Source organism: Antechinus flavipes, chromosome 1, assembly GCF_016432865.1.
Source record: "Antechinus flavipes isolate AdamAnt ecotype Samford, QLD, Australia chromosome 1, AdamAnt_v2, whole genome shotgun sequence".
NCBI classification, from domain to species: Eukaryota; Metazoa; Chordata; class Mammalia; order Dasyuromorphia; family Dasyuridae; genus Antechinus; species Antechinus flavipes.
In genome coordinates, this window is record NC_067398.1 from 656942935 (window position 1) to 656966006 (window position 23072).

Here is a 23072-nt window from a genome sequence, read left to right on the forward strand (position 1 = left end):
GACTGCAACTTAATAAATGATTATTGCATTGGCGTGATTCAACATATGCAGAGTATGGTGAACCATCCTTAATTTAGGAAGATAGGAGAAAGTATCAGTGTGCAACCTGAGAGATTCAGTTTGGTTACACATGCAGTGGTAGTGATTATAGTTGGTATAGATGATTAGGAAAAGCATCACATCACCTTTACTTAAGAAACAGGGATATTTTTCAGTTGTTAGAAACAGTTACATCCCAGGGTTACCTGACAGCAGAGGAAAAGAACACATGGCACTTTCCATGGGCTTTTCCTGCTAGGAGACATGATTTTGCCTCTAGTAGATTTATTAGGAAGCTTTGGTTTGAGAGGCACAATATTCAAACCTGTTGTTGAAGATCCATCAGAACAGCAAAACTAGACAAGTGGGTACAGTTGCATCTGGTGTGTGTTTTGTTAGACGCGATGAGATTACAGTTCTTTGTGGACCAGGCACCTCCTTCTTCTCCCTGTGCTTCCCAGTAGACACAGAGAGACCTTTCTTCTTCTTTCTTTTTCTAGAAGAGTGAGATGATTTCATTTCATTGGTTCTGATTTGACATTCTGTGCTTTTATTTGTGTAAAGTATTGTGTAAATTAACTCTGCTTTGTAATGTCAGGATTTCATCTTGGGACATTATGATTTTATCAGTATAGGAATTTTCTTTCTCAGAGGAAATTTATCTATGATTTGGTAGATAAGTCCTAGGGAATTGCCTTTAAAATATTTTTAAAATGTTTATTTTATTAAAAAAAAAACAGAAAAATCCCCCCCCCAGAACATTATACTATGGCCAGCAGAACATCAGAAAGGATTAAAAATATATATAATAATAAATTTCCAGTTCAAGAAAGGATATATAATAGTGGAAGAAATTATATTCATGAGTGGCCATCTTTACTTCCTTGTAGGTTGTTTTTCTTGTTCTCTGCTTTGCACCTTTAAAATTTTATTCTTTTTTCCCCCTTTCATCCCTCCACTTCCCTCAAGCAGGCTATAGTTTAAAAAGGACATATTTATGTATACATATATAGACACACACACACAGACACACCCCACGCATCTTTCCTATCCTTACCAACTCTTTGCTTTAATGCTTCTCCTTAGTAGTGGCCAGAAACTGGAAACTGATGATAAGGATATTATCTAAACTAAGGTTTTATGGCAAATGTAGATTTGAGGCTAAACAGAGGTTAATTTCTTGGTTGACTCATGAGAAGGAGAACCTGAATGGTTCTGTGATTTTGCACTTGTCCTATCACATCAATCATTACTCTGACCTGGACAGTTAGGTGGCGTAGTGGATAGAGTGCTGGGCCTGGAATCAGGAAAACTTGAGTTCAAATCCAGCCTTCCACACTTACTAGCTGTGTGACCCTGGGCAAGACATTTGATCTCTCTCAGTTGTCTATACTATAATATGAGGCTAATAACAGGATCTTCCTCATAGGGTTGTTGTGGGGATCAAATGAAATGTAATATAAAAGCACTTAGGGCGGTTCCTGATTAATATAAGGGCTTATTCCCGTCCTTTCTCTTGGATTAATAAAAAATTCTGACATGTGGGGCATGGAAAGACATTCTCAAAGGCAGATCCAACAGAATAGATTACAGGTAGCAACCCAGTTGAATTCTCTCAAATTCCACAATTGAAACCCCTTTGTTAAAGAGAAAATTTTGCAAGAAACAAGGAAAAAAAACAATTCAAATACACTGAAGCAACAATTTAAATTGTAGAAAACGTATCAGCAGCCACAATAAAAGACCTCAGATCCTGGAATCTACTGAAAATCATCATCAGAATTAGAACTAGGGAAAGAACACAGAAACTTTTTTTCTTGAGTCCAAATTTCTAGGATGCTGACAATATTTCAGAAACATCAGAATTTAAAACTTAGTTAAGAAAAAAATAGTAAAATAATAATAATAATAATGAAATGCTCCAGAAGGCACACATTCTGTTAAATTCTTCCCCCGATCTATTCTGCTCACCATCTGAAGATAATTTTCAGGTCACATGTCCAGGCACAAAAATGTATATTATGTGTTTAATATTCACATCAACAATAGAGTAGCCTAAAAGAAACATTGGCAGTAAAAATAGTAATTATGTTATATAAATGAGGTGCAGAGGAAGAATAGACATAGAGACATTAGAGAGGGGAGGAGGACTCATAGTTCTAAAAATTTACTCACATTGGAAATGAGTTCAGTAGGCAATACTTCATATATAGTATGAAGGGTGTAACAACCTCCAAAATATATTAAAAAATCAGGGGGGAGGATGGTTAGATGGGGTAGCAAAGGGTGAGGGAAGAGGACAAGGGAGGGATCCCTAGGTGGGGGGAGGTTAACTAATAAGACAAGTTATGGAGCAGAATTTAATTAAAGAGTTAGCAGGGATAGGAAAAGTGTGTGTGTGTGTGTGTGTGTGTGTGTGTGTGTGTATGTGTACGTGCGCGCACATGCGTGAGTGTGTGTATGTATGTACATATGTATATATATATACATACATATATGTATACTTTTCTGCTCTGGTAATTTGTTATATATTTTGAATCCTTCCTAGTATTCTGCTGGGCACATGATAATGTTTTCTTTTGTTTTGCTTTATTTTGTTTTGTATTCCTTTTCTTTTTTCTTTTTTTATTCTGTTCTTTCAAATAAAATTAAATTTTAAAATAGAAAAAATCTTAAAAAGCAGAATTTATCAAGTGGGAAAAGTGGTACAAAAGCTCACAAAAAAAATTCCTTAAACATTAGAAGCTAATTGGAATTGGAATTGGAATTGGAATTGGAAGCTAATGACACCATAAGGCATCAAGAAACAATAATACAAAGTCAAAAGAATGAAAAAAAAAAGAACATGTGAAATATTTAAACAGAAACACAGTTGACATGGCAAATAAATTGAAAAAAGAAAATTTAGGAAGTTTTGAATTATCAGAGAGTCTAGATAGCCTCAGGAAGTTGACAAGGAAAACTACCTGGTATCTCAGATCCAGAGGTAAATAGAAATGCAAAGAACCCACCAATCACCTCTTAAAAGGGATTACAAAATGAAAACTCCCAAAAATATTATAAGCAAATCCCAAAGCTCCCAGGTCAAGGAGAACATATTATAAGCAATTAGAAAAAAACAATTCAAATATTGTAGAACCACAGTTAGGATAACACAAGATGTAGTAGCTTTTACAGGAAAGGATTGAAGGTTTTGGAATATGATATTCTAGAAGGCAAAGAAACAATTAGGAATCATCTATCCAGAAAAATTGAGTATAATCTTTTAGGAAGGAATAATGGATTTAATGAAATAGAGGACTTTCACACATTCCTAATGAAAAGATCAGAACTGAATAGAAAAACTGGCATTGAAAAATAAGACACAAAAAATGCATAAAAAGGTAAATATGAAAGAGAAATCATAAAGGTTTTGATAAGGTTAAACTGTTTATATTTCCATATGGGAAGATGGGTCTGTAAATCCTAAGAACTTTATCATTATTAGAGTGGTTAAAATGAGTTTTCATAGACAGAAGGCATGGGTATAAGTCAATTATGTTGGAATGATTTCTGAAAAACATATGGAAAGGTAAAAAAGAGGGATGTGTTGGGAGAAGGAAAAAGGGAGAGACAGAATGAGAAAAATTTCCCCACATAAAAGAAGTATGTGAAGAAGAATTTTTACAGTGGAGGAAAAAATGGGGGAAGGTGGCAGGCATGTGTGTGTGTGTGTGTGTGTGTGTGTGTGTGTGTGTGTATACATACATACACATTCAATTGTGTGTAGAAATTAATCTCATCCAGTAGAGAAATAGGAGAGGAAGGGGATTAAAAAAGGGGGGGAATGATTAAAGAGAGAATGGATTAAGCGAAGCCAAATATGGGGGATAAGATGAAAAGAAAGAGAGAAAAATACATAGAATGGAATGGAGGGAAATACACAATTAGTAATCATAATTGTGAATATGAATGGAATGAGGTGACCCATAAAATGGAAGCAGATAGTGGAATGGATTAGAAGCAAGAATCCAATAACAGGTTATTTACAAGAGACATATTTGAAACAGAATGAAACACACAAAGTTAAAATAAAGGTCTGAAGCAGAATCTAATATGCTTCAACTGCAGTAAAAAAGGCATCTCCTTGATTTCAAACTGAGAAATTTTATAGCAAGTTTCTCTGAAAAGGACTTCATTCTCAAATATATTGAAAATTGAATCAAATTTATAAAAATAAAGGCTATTCCCCAATTAGTTTTTGCAGTGGTAAAGAATTTGAAATCAAGGAGATGTTCCTCAATTGGGAACTGCCTGAGCTACGTGTGTCATATAATTGTGTTACAGTACTATTGTGCTATAAGAAATTATTGTGGGATAGTTTCATTAAAAACATGACAAGGCTTATATGAACTGATGCAAGTGAAGACAACTATACAAACTAACAGCTATGTTGTAATGATGATCAAATATAAAAGACTTGACTACTCTGATGAATACAGTGATCCAAAATAATTTTAAAGGACTCATGATGAAAAAATATTATCCACCTCCCAAGAGAGAATTGATAACTCTAAATACAAACTGAAGTATAATTTTCTCACTTTTTTGCTTTGTTTTGCAATGTAGTTAATATAGAAATTTATTTTGCAAAATTTTACACATATAATTGATATCATATTGCTTTTCTTTTTAGTGGGTGAGGTAGGGAGTAAGAAGAAAAAGAGAATTTGGAACACAATTTAAAAAGGAAAGAATGTTAAATTAAATAACTTTTTTTTAAAAGGAAGAATTCTGGGATGTAAAAACTTACCATTCTGAATGTCCATTTGGTGTTTCTACTGCTCTACATATTCACCATGGGAAGGATAAAAGAAACCATTTATGAAGCTCCTACTATATGCCAAACACTGTGCTTAGCTCTTTACAAATTATTATCTCACTGAATATTTTAGCTAGTATGGTACTGAATGTTTTAGCTGCCCTGCCCATTTCCATGAATATATTGAGTATGACCTGTGATTCATACCCACCTGTATATGCTGGAACGTCAGAAGAACAGAAAAAGAGGAGGGTTGATTTTGATGAGATCCTACAGCAACACTGACTACGTGGGAGAGCATGTGGATTCTATTACTCTTCTCAGGTCTCTCATTAAAAAAGGATGCATTTATAATAGTCTGAAGGGAGGAATATGAGAGAAAGGCAACTGCACTTGAACCTTAAAAAAAATAAAAAAGAGCAAAGTCCTGTAAGGCAAAAGGGTTTATTCAGATCTGCTATCCTCAGCAAGTTCATTTACTGGAGGTGGATTTTGTCCACTCATTCCCTCACATAATCACATAATCAGCAAGACTCTGTCAGAGGTTTGCTTAATGTAATAGCCACTGTGGTAAATAGTAGGGATACAAAGAAATAAAACAAACAGTTCCTGACCTCAAGAAGCTAACATTTTAATGGGGGAGCACACATATATAAATCAAAACATACAAAGTAAATGCAGAGTAGGCAAGATAACCTTAGAAAAGTTGGCACTACAAGTAGGAAAGTCATCCTGGAAGATGTGACACTTGGGCTGAATCTCAAAAGAAACCAAGGATTCTAAGGATTAGAAGTCAGGAAGAAGGACATTCCAGGTATAGGGAACAGCTTGTGAAAGGCATGGAGTACAAAAGATGAAGTATTATATGTAAGGAATATCAAAGAGCCCAGTATGGCTGGATTGCAGAGAGCCTGAGAGTAGTAAAATGTAAGAATAATGGAAAGATAAGAAGAGTTTTAAATGTCAAACAAAGGAATTTATATTTTGTCCTGAAGATAATAATTTCATGGGATTTCATGAGCAGGGGATGATGTGGTCAGACCTCTGCAGTAGAAATATACTTTGTTGTCTGAGTATAGAATGGATTGGAACAGAGAGGCCCTTGAGGCAAGGAGACCAATTAGAAGACTGTTGGAAGAGTTCAGGCAAGAGGTGATGATGGCTGATATTTGAGTGATGGTTGTATGAATGCAAAGGAGTGAACATGTGGAGAGTAGAAATGACAGGTTTTGGGAACTGAGTGGGAATGCCAGATGAACAAGGGAGAGGTTGAGATTGAGAGACAGAGATTGAGATCATGGATGGTGACAGTAAAAAGGACGCTCTTCAGGCTGATTTCAGAAAAGCCTGAAAAGACTTACCTGAACTGAAGCTGTGTGAAATAAGCAGAAATAAGCAAAAAAAAAAAAAAAGACAGAAAAAGATAAGAGAATATTGTATACACTAGCAATGGTCCTCAAACTTTTGTTCTCAATATCTTTATCCTATTAAAAATGATTGAGAATCTATCCAAAGAGTTTTTGTTTATGTGGGTTATAGTTATAGATATTGATCACATTAAAAATTATGAATTTGTAGACTCTCTGAAAGGATTTCAGAGATTCCTCGGGATGCTCTGGACCAGACTTTGAGAACCACTAGTATACAGTAACAAGATTATGTGATGATCAGCTGTGATGGACTAGGCTCTTCTTAATAATGCAGTGATTCAAGGTAATTTGAATAGACTTGGGATGGAAATGCTATCCATATCCAGAGAGAGAAATTTGGAGACTGAATGTGGATCAGAATATAGTATATTCACCTTTTTTTCTTTGTTTGTTTGGTTTTCCTTTCTTGTGGCTTTTCCCCTTTAGGCCTGATTTTTCTTGCACAGTATAAAAATATAGAAAAATGTTCAACAGAATTGCATGTATTTAATCTGATATAGATTGCTTGCTGTTTGGGGGAGGGGGAGATTACAGAGGGAGGGAGGAAAAAATGTGGAACATACAAAGCTGAATGTTAAAAAACTATCTTCACATGTATTTGGAAAAATAAAATACACTGAAAAATAATAAAAAAGGATGCTCTTAATTGGTAAAGATTTAGAGACAAAGAAAATGGATTGTGTTTTGTACATACTGAATTTGAAATGCTTATAGGACATCTAGTTTGAAATGTCCAACAAGCACTTGGTGATGTGAAGAGAGAAAGGATAGGAAAATCTAATCAGATCTGGGAATAATCTGCCAAGGCAAATTATACTTGAATGTCTAGTAACTGATGAGATCATGAAGTAAGAATAAAATGGAACAAAAAGAAAAAAGGGCCTTGGACATATGTTCAAGGACATAATCTTGAACAGTTAGTAAAAGTGACATGGTTGAGAACAGAACAAAAATGACTGGAAATGAACAGTCAGACAAGAAGGAAAAACCAGGAGAAAACATTGTCATGATAACTCAGAATGTAATACCAGAGAAATTGAGGTAAGATAGAGATTAGAGAGTTTTTAATATTTTATTTGAAAGGGAGAGATTTACTGGGACTAAATGGATCCATGGTTTGGTCCCAGGGCTGAATGAGATTATCATCTCCAAGAATCCAGCAAAGAATGTGAGTTCTCAATGACATGTATACACGTGGCTCAGATGCAGAGGGTAGACTGAGGTAGGGGCGGATTCAGGGTGCTGAGATAGGGAATGGGACTCTGACAGGGTGAGGCGAGTCACTGGAGATAGGATGACATAATGGGGGGAGGAACCCCGGGAGATGGGCAGAGGCATCTTGATAAGACAGTATCTGATATTCTAATAGCTTGGGATGGGGAGAAGCATTCTGATATTCTAAAATATAAGAGCTTTTATCCTTATCAAATATTCTAATTAAGAGGGAAGGTTTTTTTTTTGTCCTGTCCGAGGCAGGACAATTTAGGGAAACTGAGTCAGGGCAATAAAAGAGAACTGTGGCATAACAAGAGAAGAGAAGAGATAGTATTCAGGATGATTAGGTTGTCAATTGTGTCAAATACAGCAGAGGTCAAGAAGAATGAGAATTGAGTAGAGACCATTAGATTTGGCAATTAAGAGATCTTTGGTCCTTTTGGAGAGAGAACAACTTTAGTTGAATGACAAGGTTGGAAGTCAGATCACAGAGATTTCAAAGGAATTGAGGAAATGGAAGCATCGATCGTTGATGATTTTTCCCAAGGGGTTTCATTGACAAGGGGGAATGTAGGAGTAAAGCCTTGGTTTTTTTCGGTAAAATATGAGACAAGATTCTCAGCAGAGAAATGAATGATTTGAGAAACTTGAGAGAAGAACAGATTTTGAACAGAAATAGGGCTGCCTATATGTAATGAAGAGCAAGAAGAAGTTGTCTACTACAACTAGTCCACAAGGATTTGTGATTTCCTTCTGTTCTGGTCAGGAGCATTTGAATTAGAGCAAAAGAGGTGGGTAATAGAAATAATTGAGTTTTGAGAATTGTCAAAGCATGATTAATGAACAGAGAGGGAAGCAACTAATTCAAGAGTAGAGAATAGAATAGAATTTTACTGGTTTGCTGAGAGAATCAAGATTGGAAAAAGAGGAAGTATCACCAGAATGGGGTGAAAGCTTAGAACAACACTAATGGCTGCAGACATTGGAGGGCATCATAAGAACACATGGAAATTTTGGGCCTAGGGAGAGATAGAAAGATAAGATATTATGATAAGAATCTAGAAACTGTGAACATGGAAGCAAAATTTTTGTAGGTGGTGGCAAGATCTGTGAGTAGCAGAGTTGGAACTGCAGAGCAGGCTGTTGGAGTTGTCATGAGTTGTGAGGAGTTGTGAGATGCGTATCTCATAAGGAGGAACGTCAAATATATGTTGCACTTTCCTAGAATGAAGGAAGAACATGGGGTGGGAAAAGGAAAATTTCAGGTGGATATCAAATTCAAGGAGAAAAAAAGAGAATATTTTGGGAATCAGTAGATAAGAGCTATCAGAAACTGGGTTGGGTGATAAAATTTGGATCACATGAGAAGAGAGGTTGCTGAATAGTGATGGTAAAGGCAGAGTCCCAGTGTGGGAATGAGAAGAGAAATATTAGGTCTCTCCCTTCATGACCATTGAGTCAGAGCACATGAGTGAAGTAACCCTTACTGGAAAGAATGGCCAGGAAAAGCAAGTCTTCTAGAGTGAACCAGGTGTCAGTGAGTGCCCAGTGAAAGGAATGAGAAGAAGAAAAAGAAGAGATTTAAGATGAAAGCGTATTTGTTAATTGTAGAATAGACTTTCAGAAGGCACAGGAGAAGAGTGAGGCATTGGGGATAGAGCTGAAAGGATGTGAGTGAGAAGGCTGAACTTGGAGTTTTGTTCTTCAGCATTTGTAATATTCTCTCTAAAATGTAATATTCTCTGTTGAAGTTTTCTTGGGGTCTCTGGAGTCAGCCTTCATTTCAATTCAGTCATCACCAGGAGTACAACCCAGTGTTAAAGTCCAAATCCTTTATTGTCTCTTTCCAAGTCTTGTCTCCTTTTCTGGGGCCCGGTTAGCTTTCTTAGAGGCCTATCTCTCTCCTTGGTTCCAAGAGCTTAAGCTTCTGCTGCCAGTCCTTTGTCTTTGCTTCTGCCAGCTTCTTCTTCTTCTTCTTCTTCTTCTTCTTCTTCTTCTTCTTCTTCTTCTTCTTCTTCTTCTTCTTCTTCTTCTTCTTCTTCTTCTTCTTCTTCTCTTCTTCTTCTTCTTCTTCTTCTTCTTCTTCTTCTTCTTCTTCTTTTAAATGATTTTCTCAGCATATTTCTTTCTTTTTTTTAAAAAATATATTTTATCTTATTTTATAATAACTTTATATTGACAGAATCCATGCCAGGGTAATTTTTTTTACATTATCCTTTGCACTCACTTCTGTTCCGATTTTTCCCCTCCCTCCCTCCACCCTCTCCCCCAGATGGCAAGCAGTCCTATATATGTTAGATATGTTGCAGTATATCCTAGATACAATATATGTTTGCAGAACTGAACAGTTCTCTTGTTGCACAGGGAGAATTGGATTCAGAAGGTAAAAATAACCTGGGAAAAAAATGCGAATAGTTCACATTCGTTTCCCAGTGTTCTTTCTTTGGGTGTAGCTGCTTCTGTCCATCATTTATCAATTGAAACTCAGTTAGATCTCTTTGTCAAAAAAATCTACTTCCATCGGAATACATCCTCATACAATATCATTGTCGAAGTGTATAATGATCTCCTGGTTCTGCTCATTTCACTTAGCATCAGTTCATGTAAGTCTCGCCAGTCCTCTCTGTATTCATCCTGCTGGTCATTTCTTATAGAGCAACAATATTCCATAACATTCATATACCACAATTTACCCAGCCATTCTCCAATTGATGGGCATCCATTCATTTTCCAGTTTCTAGCCACTACAAACAGGGCTGCTACAAACATTTTGGCACATACAGGTCCCTTTCCCTTTTTTAGTATCTCTTCGGGATATAAGCCCAGAAGTAAAACTGCTGGATCAAAGGGTATGTACATTTTGATAACTTTTTGGGCATAATTCCAGATTGCTCTCCAGAATGGTTCACAACTCCACCAACAATGCATCAGTGTCCCAGTTTTCCCGCATCCCCTCCAACATTCATCATTATTTTTTCCTGTCATCTTAGCCAATCTGACAGGTGTGTAGTGGTATCTCAGAGTTGTCTTAATTTGCATTTCTCTGATCAATAGTGATTTGGAACACTCTTTCATATGAGTGATAATAGTTTCAATTTCATCCTCTGAAAATTGTCTGTTCATATCAATTTGACCATTTATCAATTGGAGAATGACTTAATTTCTTATAAATTTGAGTCAGTTCTCTATATATTTTGGAAATGAGGCCTTTATCAGAACCTTTAACTATGAAGATGTTTTCCCAGTTTGTTGCTTCCCTTCTAATCTTGTTTGCATTAGTTTTGTTTATACAAAGACTTTTTAATTTGATATAATCAAAAATTTCTATTTTGTGATCAGTAATGGTCTCTAGTTCATCTTTGGTCACAAATTTCTTTCTCTTCCACAAGTCTGAGAAGTAAACTATCCTATGTTCCTCTAATTTATTTATAATCTCGTTCTTTATGCCTAGGTCATGGACCCATTTTGATCTTATCTTGGTATATGGTGTTAAGTGTGGGTCCATTCTGCCAGCTTCTTGAAGTCATCCTGAAAGTGTCTTGGTTTCTGTGGGGGAGGCAGGAGGACTACCACCAAGGTCTCTGTCTTACAGTTCTGATTCTGGCTGAGTTTGTTTGAGCTTATAGCCTCTCTAATCAAAGGTATGAATCTTGTGGAACTGTAGTAAGTACTAAGTACATATACTGAACTAGAGAACTGTTAAGCACCCTGCTAAACAACCATTGTCTCTATCAATTCCACTGACTTAGCACCTTGTAAGAATCCTTTGTCTCAAGTTCAGAGTTCTGGCCCATAACAAGCACCTGTAGTGGTTGAGAGTTTTGAAGACACTTCAAATGCCTTTGCTTTCTCACTTGATTTCAAACCTCTGTGATCTGACTTCCAACTTGTGGTTCAGCTGAAGTTGCTCTCTCCAAAATTACCAAAATTCTCTTAATTGGCAATTTACTGATGTCTTTTCAATCCTCATCCATCTTGATCTCTGCTGCTTCGATATAGTTGACCACCTTCTCCTCCTGGAAAATATCTCTTCTCTGAGTTAGCATGACACTGTTCTTTGCTGGTTCTCCTCCTTCTTGTCTGACTGTTCCTTCAGCCATATCATATACATTAACTCTTCCAAGATTTTGAGAGGCCAAGTTTAAGAGGCCCACAAGTAAGAGATGTCCCTCATTTTTCCTGAGCCAGCCTGTGACAGTGTCATTTTTTTCTTAGAACAGATCAATCTAGCAGTGGAGAGAGGAATAGAAATACTAGGAGTGGATAGATCAATTTGATCTATGGGCAAAGATAGTGGAATATAGTAAAATGTTAGCCCCTTAAATGTCACCTTTACCATTATCACTCAGCAACCTCTCTCAGCAACCTCTCTTTTCGTGCAATCCAAATTTTATCACCCAACCCAGTTTCTGATGGCTATTATCTATTGCTTCAGCTTCCTCATTTGTGAAATAAGCTAGAGAAATAAGCAGAAACAACAGAACAAAACAAAAACCAAATCCCAAAAGGGATCTCAAAGAGTTAGACATTACGAATATGACTAAACAACAAATTAACAGTTGCCAAAGCTTCCTCACAAGACCCACCTTCTACAATGACCACAGGCACATTACTTAAGCTTTCAGCACCCCTGTTCCAGGGGAGTTATCAGTCTGCATTGGTGGATGGAATCTACATACTGGGAGTTTTCTACCCTGATGAAATTATAGATCAGGACAGTAACAGAACAATAATTTGGCTTTTAACAATCTAGTAACATGTAAAAAAGAGATTAGGCTGATGGTATGGTAAATGATATATGCCAAAAATGCTAATTTGTCTTGGAAGTAAGGAAGACCTTGCTCACAATTAAAGCTGTTTCAAAGTGATAAGGGGTGGCCAGGGATGTAGTTTCTCTCCTTGTATATACTGACACTGATGGATGACTATTTGCCACTGTGGTCTATGTCATGGGATTTTTGCTTAGAAAGATACTAGTTGATTGACATAATTTTCAGGGCTTCTTCTAAGTCATACTCAGGGATTCTCTGACATAGAAGGATTATGTGGCTCTGTCAGTTCTGGGTAAGTGAAGAGTCCATAAAAATGAATGTACCTTGTGGATTTGAGCCAATGATATCCATGCAAGAAAATTTTACTGCGTTATTCTGAGCTTGCAGCATAACATCCTTCTCTTCCTCAGAGCAGTTGCTGATTACACGTGTTTCTATATCTGGGAAACAACAATGAAACAAAAATGATTCCACTTGTTTATAGCTAGGCTGGTCCTAGCAGAACTGTGACTAGGAATTCTAACTCTTGGAGAAGATTAAGTCAAGGAAAGGTGGAATTATTTGCCCCTTCCCCATGAAAAGGGTCAGTCCTTCACCTCCACAATCCAACCTGATCCCCTGCAGTTTGATTATGAATGCGACCTGATTTCTGGTCCCCACTCCAAGCACTGGGTGAGGCAGATAAAGTAGGAAGAAGCAGGTAGAGAGAAGTACTGTCATAAGAGAAGTCATTCATCATGGAGGGATTAGGCAATGGAGTGAAATCATATTCACAATCAAATATATTGTTATATAGTATGTGCTGGAGAAAACTGGCACTGGAAAGGATGTAGCCTGAAAGTCTGCTACTCTTGCTCAAACCCATTCATCCATGGTCTATATTAAAAAGCTTGTCTACCTAACTACATATCAGTCAATTGCCAGGACCATTCTGACCACTGTCACTGAAGACTATATATTCAGTATAACAACCTGATTAATTTTTCTGTGGGATTATTTGCTGTTTCACTGAGTGGACCAAATCCAACCTTTGTTTGGGATCCTGAAGATACAGCCACCTTTTGTTATGTCGCTTGTTTGAATGCTCTCAATTCCTGGTGGTCAAGAGGTTAGTGGCAATAAGAGAGTTATTAAATATCCCTTTTAGATCAGCTGCAGGTTTAGGAATGAAAGAATTCAGTCATTCCTGAATTATTAGTTGCAAAATGGAAGTTTTTCGTTGGATAGAAATCAGTTTACAAGAGACTGACTTCCATAGTGGCAGAGTTCTATTTGGAAATGTAGTTTTGGCACTGAGAATGTTTTCTCAGTGGGCAGAAGGGTCCTGACAGCTGAGCAAGCTACCTAGGGCCATCTGCAAAGACCTTAGTTGAGGGAAGCTGTTATATTGGGTATGTTGATGGGGGCTAGGACAACCTGAACTGATCAGACCAGGATTCTTGGTGGGGGCTTCAGGAACTGAGGTTCCCAAGCTTAGATTTGATCAGTTTTCAACCCGGATCTCCTATTGGAATGAATAACACTTCAGTGGAGTGCTTTTTGATGAGGATTTCTAAATGAATTAAAGGCTCTGGCATCCTGGAAAGATAACTTATGGTAGAAGGGAGAGGAGATATGTCTTTCCCAGGAGGGGCTGAGACTCTGAAAAGGATCACAGGTCAAAAGGAAATACAGTTTCTTAAAGGGAACACAACTTCAGTAAAAGAAACAGTTTCCTCCCGCTTTACTTCCACCATATGAACTCACCCAAATGAGAGTTGTTTAATAACTTCTCAGCAGGAGACCTGAGAGCATCTTGCCATGCAATCTGTTCTAGGTTCTGTAATAGTTCTGTCACTTCAATTCCAATCCTTCTCTTATTCTCAGCAGTCCAATTATTATTGGTAGTGATAAATGATTGAAGCTTATATGAAAGATTCTTCAGCTGATAACAAGAAATAAATAATCTCATAAGGTTAAAACATTTGTCCAAGGCACTGCTTTGAGATCCAGACTAAGTTTGAATCAGGAAGATTGAGTTCAAATCCTACCAATAATACTTAATGATTTTATGACTAGAGGATGTCAAGTAATTGCTCTGAGGTTTTCCTTTTCTGCTAAATGGGTATAATACCATACTCTTTAAAGGGTTGTTGTATTGCTGAAATGAAATCATGTAGGTATATAGTACCTTAGAAATCTTAGAATACTTTATAATTGTCAACTATTTTAGATATAAATGTCTGTAACATTTTACTTGACTCTCATGGACTCCTTTACTTTGGGACCCTGACTCTGCTGTTCTGACACATGCAGTCTTTGCCTGATTCCCACTTTCTCCTTAAGCCCATCTCATCTTTCTTGGATTCCATCTCTCTTTTCTGTCATCACATTTAATTTTTATTTAATTCTATATCTTTATACTTTCCCCTCATCTCACCTATATCTGACCAGCATCCCTATCTCTTGAGATTCTATCTCAAAAGAGGTAGTATGATATGGTGGAAAGGACAGTACAGCTGGAGTCAGAGGATCCTCCTTCAAGTCTTGCCTCTGACCCTTATTATTTAAGTGATATGGGGTAAATCATGTCAACTTCCTGGGCTTCAATTTCCTCACTGGTCAAATAAGCAGGTTGAACTAGATGATTTCTGATGCTTCTTCTGGTTCTGAATCAATGTTGTGTCTCAGTTTTACTTGGTTCTATTTCTTTCTTTCTGACCTCATCTTCCCTTTATTCCCTTCCCTCTTTCTCCTCTCTCTGATCTTAACTACCTTTACTATTATCTCTGCTGGACTCCATTTTATTCATATTTAGCCACCACTCACCTCATCACTGCCTCCAGGGTTCTGGGACAATTTAGAGATATCTACAAGAGAGACAGATAAAGAATTAGGAAGACATATTAAATGAAGGCCTTCTGCTGATTTCCCAAGTCTCAGGTTGATTTAGGACTATGCTGTTTGGAGACAGCTAGATGGTTCAGTGAATAGTTCACCTGTCCTGGAGGCAAGAGGACCTGAATTCAAATCCAGTTTTAGACACTTAACACTTATCTACCTTTGTGAACCTGAGCAAGTCACTTAACCCCAATTGCCTTGCCAAAGGAAACACACACACACACACAAAAAGATCCTAGTGTTTTGACTTCTTTATTAAAGTGCTTCTGGATCTTGGGAGTTGCATGGGGTGTTGGTGAGTAGCTCAGAAAGGTTCTCACTCATATCTAGTCACAAAACTAAAAAGAACTATGCAATTTGGGGCATGAGATGGTGTTTTTGTCTCCTAAATCAGCTTGAAATTTTCCTGCCCTAGTTGACTCCTGAAATACCTCCCCTTGTGCTCTAACTTCTCCATGACCAAGAGGCAAGATTTCTCCCAGCAGTGCTCATGGTCTGTGATAGGGAAGTAGAGATTATAATATTCTTCTCTAAAATGTAATATTCTCTTGTTGGGGTTTCCTTGGGAACTCTGGAGGCAGCCTTTGTTTCAGTTCACTAATCACCCCAAAACCCAGCCAGATGTTAAAGTCCAAATCCTTTATTGTCTCTTTCAAAGTCATGTCTCCTTCACTTGGGGCTCTCCTAGTTTTCTGGAGGCCTTCTGTAGTCTTGGTTCCGAGAGCTTGAGCTCTGGCTTCTGAATCTCCCCAACTGCCCTCTCTGGCCTCTGAATCTCCCGGAATGAATACTGGTGGAGGCTCCTCGCTTATATATGCTCTCTTAAAGGTGTGAATCTTGTAGAATTTACTTACTATAAGTACTAAGTACATGTACTGAACTAGAGAACTGTTAAATACCATGCTAAATAATCATTGTCTCTATCAATTCCACTGACCTAGTACCTTATTGCAAGTTCTGGCCCATAACAAAAGATTATGTGTGCTCTGGCTACATGACTTAAGCTCTGTCTCAGAATAATAATTGTCAATTATATCTTGTTTGACACTATGGAATAATTTTTATATCCTTTCTCTCAATTAATTCCACAACATCTTGTGAGGCACACAGTTCACAGACTATTAATCCCATTTTATTATTCAGAAAATTGAAGTAAAGAAAGAGAAAGTGACTCAATTATCACTCATTTTCTTCTTTTAGAATCACAGAAATTCTCAGTTTTAAGAGACTTCAGAAGTCTAGTATGAGTCTATTTCTGAATTAAGTTTCCATTCTGTGACTTCCTTGACAAATGGTTGTCTATCCCCTGTGAAACATAGATTAAAAATTAATTGGAAAATGAATAATCTAATCCTAAATAATGAGTGGGTCAAAGAACAAATAAAAGAACTAATCAATAATTTCATTAGAGATAATTCATGATTTCCAATCAGATTGGTAGAATTTAGTGCTCCTTCCACACCTTGGGAGGTAGTAGGTTGCCCTTTAGTAAAGATCTTCACACAAAGATTGAAAGACCACGTCCTGGGGACCATTTATTGGGTTGTATAGAAAGTTCTTGCTCAGATATGGGTAGGATTAGATAACCTTGTAGGATTGCAAGATCAAAGATTTATAATTGGATGACAACTTTGAGATCATTCAGCCCAACTTTCTGATTTAATGGATGAGGAAACTCCAAAAAATAGGTTAGGTAACTTGTCCAAGTTGATACAGGTGGTAAATATCAGAGTTGGAACTGGATCCAAGTCTAGTGACTTCAAATCCAGTACTCTATACCCTTCTCCATGTTCACTCCCCATGTTTATGTCTTTCCTAAAACATAGTCTACACAATTGAACACAGTATAGTGGCTCTGAGAGGTTTGAGGGCAAATAATCCAGTGCCACCCATGCCAAGGTCACAGGTTCCATCCCTTCAATTGTCCCCTCAATCAAGGGCTTATTTGAAAGACAATGTGGCAGAAAGAGCTGACTTTGGATACATGGAGCTCAGGTAATTTCTCTTACTACCTTTGGGATCTTGGACAAATCACTTAAAGTCCCTGGGTTTCCTTATCTGTAAAATCCAAGGGTTGAATCAAATGGTCTCTGAGTTCTCCTTCAATTCTTGATCATGATTCAGAAACCAGTAGTGATAGGTGACAAGTGCTAATCTTTCCTTTGCTGCCCATGAACTGATCTCTTCACCTCAATTTTTAAATTATAGACTCAAAATTATTGACATTTTCTTTTTCAGATGAGGGGGAGTTAATAAGGAGGGTTAATATGATGAATGGCAAAGACAAGGCCAACATTGAAGACAAGGGCAAATGATAGATTATTTTTTTCACTCATCCATTTAGGATTGACTCTTTTTCTTTCATATTTGAGGTTACTTTCTGTTAGAATCCTAGTGTTAACTCAATGGAATTGATACAATGCTTATTGATTCACATATTAGAGCAAATCCTTACAAAGTGTTAAGTCACTAATATTAATAGAAACAATGCTTAAGTTAACACCTTTGAGAGTTCACACATTAGCTCACACATTAGTTCACATGTTTGGGAGATTTCAGGGTTCAGTATGAACCCTCAGTATGAGATATCCAAATTCACACCTCCCCTAATCCCACTCTCAGAGAAAAAGTCAACCTTTGAGTTTACACCTCTAAAAGAGCATAAAAACAGCTGAGCTCAGTCAGGAGAGTTCAGTTGAAAAGATTGAGAGGGGAGCGTCAGTTGGAAATTGAGAAGCTATGAGTCTGAATTGAGCTGGAGGCAGAAGCTGGAAGAGCTAAAAGACAAACTGCAAGAGCTCTTGGAACCAAGGAGGGAGATAGGCCTCTAAGAAAGCTACCCAGGCCCAAGGAAAGAGACAAGACTTGGAAGGAGAAAATAAATGTTTGGATTTTAACAGCTGGCTGCATTTGGGGTGATTATTACACGGAACTGAAAGTAAGGCTGCCTCCAGAAACCTCCCCAAGAAATCTGCTCCCAGAGAGAACCATCATATATTTTAGAAAAAGAAGAGAACACCACAACTTTCCTATAAATCTTGAGTTTAAAATCCATTAGATTATAAAAATCTTGGGTTATAAAACCCATTGTGAGAATTGAGTATATAACTTCAGGAGCCACAATGTTGAGTTTCATCTTAGATCTCCATCTTGCGCCATGCTCTGGTATTGAAGGCATCCACTGAAGAATAAAAAACTTGTATGTTTTGGCTTTTATTGACACCATAAGGTCATAGATTTTTGGCAATATTGCCAAATTGGCAGAATTGGAAATATTCTGACCCAACACTTTTATTTTACAGATGAAGAAACTGAGGCCAGAGGCCCACAGTCACACAGGTACAGATTTGGATAATTATGCTATTTTCTCTGACTCCGAAAAGTTGTATTCTTTCCATAACAACCACTTTTCCCTATTTCCTTTTTTTTTTCTCCTTTCACACAGTTCTCATCTCTTCAACACCTATTTCACTTAGTTTCTGCTCTTTGTTATCCTTGTCTTTACTTTTTAATGATTTGTATCACATTAGCTGAAAGATATAAAGTAGGAGGCGAAGGGTCAAAGGCAACATGGCAGAGTGCAAAGCAATGAGGCATAGAGGAGGAAACACTGAACCTGAAGACAGGGTATTGGGTTTGAATTCTGCCTCTGACATTAACTATAGGATCTTGGGAAAATAATTTAATCTCTTTGTACCCCAGTTTCTTCAACTGTAAAATGAGGATGATAATAGTACCTGTCTCACAAGGTTGGGATAATGTCAGTAAAGCACTTTGCTCACTCTAAAGTTGAATATCACTTAATCAAAGAAGAAAATAATAAGATTAAATATTTTAAAAGATAAAATAGATAACCTTGATTAATTGAAAGTGAAAAACTTGTGCATAGACAAAATTAACACAACTAGGATAAAAAGGAAAGTAGTTAAATTAATGGGGGAGGGAGGACATCTTTGTAATTGCAGTTTTTGTTATTGTTGTTTTTCTCATGGGGAGCCCCAATCACAGTAAATTCTATTTATTTGTGTCATATCATTTCTCATCCATTAGAAGTTCGTTGAAGGTAGAGTATGATAATTATTATTATTTGTATCTCTCTAATTCATAACCACTCAAAAGAATGTGGCTTTCACACAGGAAAAACTAAGAGGAGGAAGAATGTCTCTTGGCCAAATTATGAGTTGCATTTGGATGGAAAATCTATAGAACATGATCATCTTTATGTATATTTGGGACCAACAGTACAGATAAGAAGTGAATTGGGCTCAAAATGAAGCAGAGAATAGCAGTATAGAGTTTAGGGAATTGCCAGTCTTCTCTAATGACCCCTAATTTCTTCTGGTAAATAAAGGTCTATTTTCAATACTGTATTCCACTGGCTGTGAGACACAGAACATAATTGAGGTCCTCACAGGAGACACTAGAGAAGCCCACGAGGACTGAGCCCCTGTATCCAACAACCAGTGAGGAACGCCAAAGAACAGAAGGCACAAAGTCCTCAGAGAAATGCAGGAAAAAAGAAAAAGATGGTCTAGGGGTATGGAGAGAGTGGGGGAAGTCAGAGAGCTGGTCCATGTGCTCAGTCAGAGTTAGAGTCTCATGGAGGAAGGCCAATGGGTGGGCTCCCTGTGGCAAAGGGAAATCAGCCAGGAAGGATAATGACAATGGCCCATTTCTGTGGCACCTTAAGGTTTACAGAGCCTTTCTTTGCCGCACCTTCGGCAGGTGGGCCGGGGGTTCTGTAGATGAGCTCCCTGAGCTCTGAGGGGGCAGGGACCTCTCCATGCTCCCAGAGTGGGCACTGCCAGTGCCTCAGACCCAGGACTCCTATTCTGAAGTAACCGCCCTTCCCAGCAGCCTGGCACGTGGCCGCCTCAGTGCTCACAGGATCTCAAGGTTTCAGGGCATTTAGCTAGTGCTGCCCATGTTCTGCTCCATAGAACCCGTGGCTCCAAACTTGTTCCGGCTCAGAGGTTCCTGGCTCTAACCCTGCCATGGGCTCAGGAGAGCAGCTGAGGTTCCTGCTTGGCTGGACCTGCCCTGGTGCCCTGGCTCTGACTGCTGGGGAAGCATCGCCCCTTCCCCATCCAGGGCCCTGATCCTTGGCTGGCTCCCCCAGGGGCTTCTCACAGACTCCCTGAGTCCCCAGTTCATCTCCCCTCCCGGGGTCGCGGACGCTCCTGCTCCCTAGGGACATACGTACCTACACACTCAGACCGGTTCTCGCGGCTTTGGGCAAAGCCCGGTTTGCATTTGCACACATAGCTTCCGACAGTATTCTCACAGAATCCGTTTGGCTCACAGAGAGATTTGTCCTGACATTCATTTTTATCTCCAAAAGGAAGGGAGAGGGGGTGGTTAGCGACCTGAGTTTGGGCACAGCAGGGACCGGGGGCTTCCAAACCCTCAAGCACCGCTTGCCCCATCTGACTGGGCTGGGCAGGAACAGAGCGAACCTCGGAGCCCGGCTCTCTCCCTTCAGTCTCCTTATCCCTCCTGGTCGGGGCCTCCTCAGACAGTGATCCCAGTGACACTGATTTCCTTCTTGGAGACTGACCCAAGCAGCCTCCTTCCCTCCCCCATCTTCTCCCTGCCCCTTTTTATTAGAAGGTCCTGGAGCTGGAAGGAAACCTAGAGATTGGGTTGTCCAAGGTGGGGAAGAGACTCAAGATGGGGTTTGAACCCCAATCCCATGACTACAGAGTCAGGGCTGGCAGCACAGCCACATGGACCTCAGTCACCAGGGGAAGTCCTCCAATCCTAGCCCTACCGTGGCCCAGTCAGAAACACTCGCAGATTCAGTGTCTGTTTTTAATTTCTTTTTCATGATCTTTTCTTTTAAAAAAACAAAACAACATGACTGCCACTTCCCAGGGTGTCCTCTCCTGCTGCCTCTGCCACATCCTTGTTTTTCACAAATATATACAGCAAAGAAAACTAGGAAATGTACTGTGGGGTCCAGCTTCCCTTGTGTCAAATGCCCTTCAGGTCCCTCCTAGGGTAGCATCTGTGACACACACACACTCTCACACACTCATACACTCATACACACACACTCTTTCTCTCCCCTCTCCCCTCTCTCCCCTCTCTCCTCTCTCTCCCCTCTCTCCCCTCTCCCCTTTTCCCTCTCCTCTATTCTCTCTCTCTCCTCTCTCCTCTCCCCTCTCTCTCCCCTCTCTCCTCTCTCCCTCTCTCCCCTCCTCCCCTCTCTCCCCTCTCTCCTCTCTTCCCTCTCTCCCCTCTCCTCTCCCCTCTCCCCTCTCTCCTCTCTCCCTCTCTCCCCTCTCCCCTCTCCCCTCTCTCCTCCTCTCTCTCCCCTCTCCCCTCTCCCCTCTCCCCTCTCTCTCCCCTCTCCCCTCTCCCCTCTCCCTTCTCCCCTCTCTCTCCCCTCTCCCCTCTCTCCCTCTCTCCCCTGTCCCCTCTCCCTTCTCTCCTCTCTCTCTCTCTCTCTCTCTCTCTCTCTCTCTCTCTCTCTCTCTCTCTCTCTCTCTCTCTTCTCTTTCTCTCTCTCCCCTCTCCCCTCTCCCCTCTCCCCTCTCCTCTATTCCTTCTTCTCTCTCTCTCTCTCTTTCTCTCTCTCTCTCTCTCTCTCTCTCTCTCTCTCTCTCTCTCTCTCTCTCTCTCTCTCTCTCCCCTCTCCCCTCTCCCCTCTCCCCTTTTCCCTCTCCTCTATTCTTTCTCTCTCTCTCTCTCTCTCTCTCTCTCTCTCTCTCTCTCTCTCTCTCTCTCTTTCTCTCTCTTACACACACTCACACACACTTATTTACTCTACGTTCTGCACTGGCAGAGAACTGAGCTACACCAGACCTGAGCTTCTCCTCATCTCTGGGAGAAGATGAGAGTCTCCATTCAGAACTAACGTTTCCACTGCACCTACTGTGAGCCCAGCACTGTGCTAAGCACTTCACAAATATCTGAGTGGATCCTCACAACCCCCTCAGAGGTAGATCTATTATGATCCTCAGTTTCCAGTTGAGGAAAGTGAGATGAGGTGACTTCTCCAAGGTCACTTAGCTAGGAGGTGTCTGAGTCTGGTTTGAACTCAGGGCTTCCTGATTCAGACCAGCACTACATTGACCAGGCAAACATATCCATTCTAAATGGCCTCCTGCACCCTCCTCAGCCTCATGGGTAACTCAGGATGGGGGAGAGGGAGAAGCCCAGTATGTGGGGCTGGGAGGAGCAGAAAGAGATAAGATGCTGATTTTTGTAAATTGAAAGGATTTAGGAATAAAAGATGTGGAGAGCAGGAAAATCGTTCTGCTAGGAGCCAGGGTTGGGGCACCCTGGTTCTCCATCTCATCCTGTCATCCCCTGCCTTTGCCTTTGTTCAGTTGTCTCAGTCATTTTGTATTTTCTGTGACTCCATTTGGGGTTTTCTTGACAAAGATACCAGACTGATTTACCATTTCTTTTTCCAGCTCATTTTACAGATGAGGAAACTGATATAAACATAGTTAAGCTACTTGTCCAGTGTCATGGGGCTAGTAAATGTCTGTGGGTGGATTTGAATTCGGGAAGAGGAGTCTTAGTGAGTCCAGGCTCATTGCTCTCTCTCCTGGGCAGTCTAGCTGATGAGGGATGTTGTGAGCTTATTATATCTATGAAGCACTGGGCATCATGCCCATATAAATGCCAGCTCTCTTCCTTCTCCCTTCCCTGCCTGTGCAGTGGGATGGGAGTTCTCTATATGGGCATCCCGAGGCTCCATAGGGTAAGGGTCTTATTTGTGGTCTCATAGCAGGGAGAGCCTGTGGCTCAGACCCAGGAGTCCTGTCCCCAAGACCACTGCTGCCGCCTCAATGTCCACACACTCAGGGTGTTCAGCTGTGTGGTTCTCATTCTGTTCCCTGCAGCACTTGGGCCCACGTGTGCTCTCCCAGATCAGAGGTTCCTGGTTTAGTGTTTGCTGGCTGACTCCCTGCCATCCACTTG

General features: G+C 39.5%; 1 protein-coding gene across 1 annotated transcript in view; it reads right to left on the reverse strand.

The window, feature by feature from the left end:
- Positions 1–23072, reverse strand: part of ADGRE3 (adhesion G protein-coupled receptor E3) — a 50173-nt gene that overhangs the window by 12032 nt on the left and 15069 nt on the right. The window contains exons 7-9 of the mRNA XM_051975365.1: positions 12581–12697; positions 5052–5239; positions 365–535 (exon numbers count right to left, since the gene is read on the reverse strand). Coding sequence (XP_051831325.1) covers positions 365–535; positions 5052–5239; positions 12581–12697 — 476 coding nt within the window. The remainder of the gene's footprint in view (positions 1–364; positions 536–5051; positions 5240–12580; positions 12698–23072) is intronic.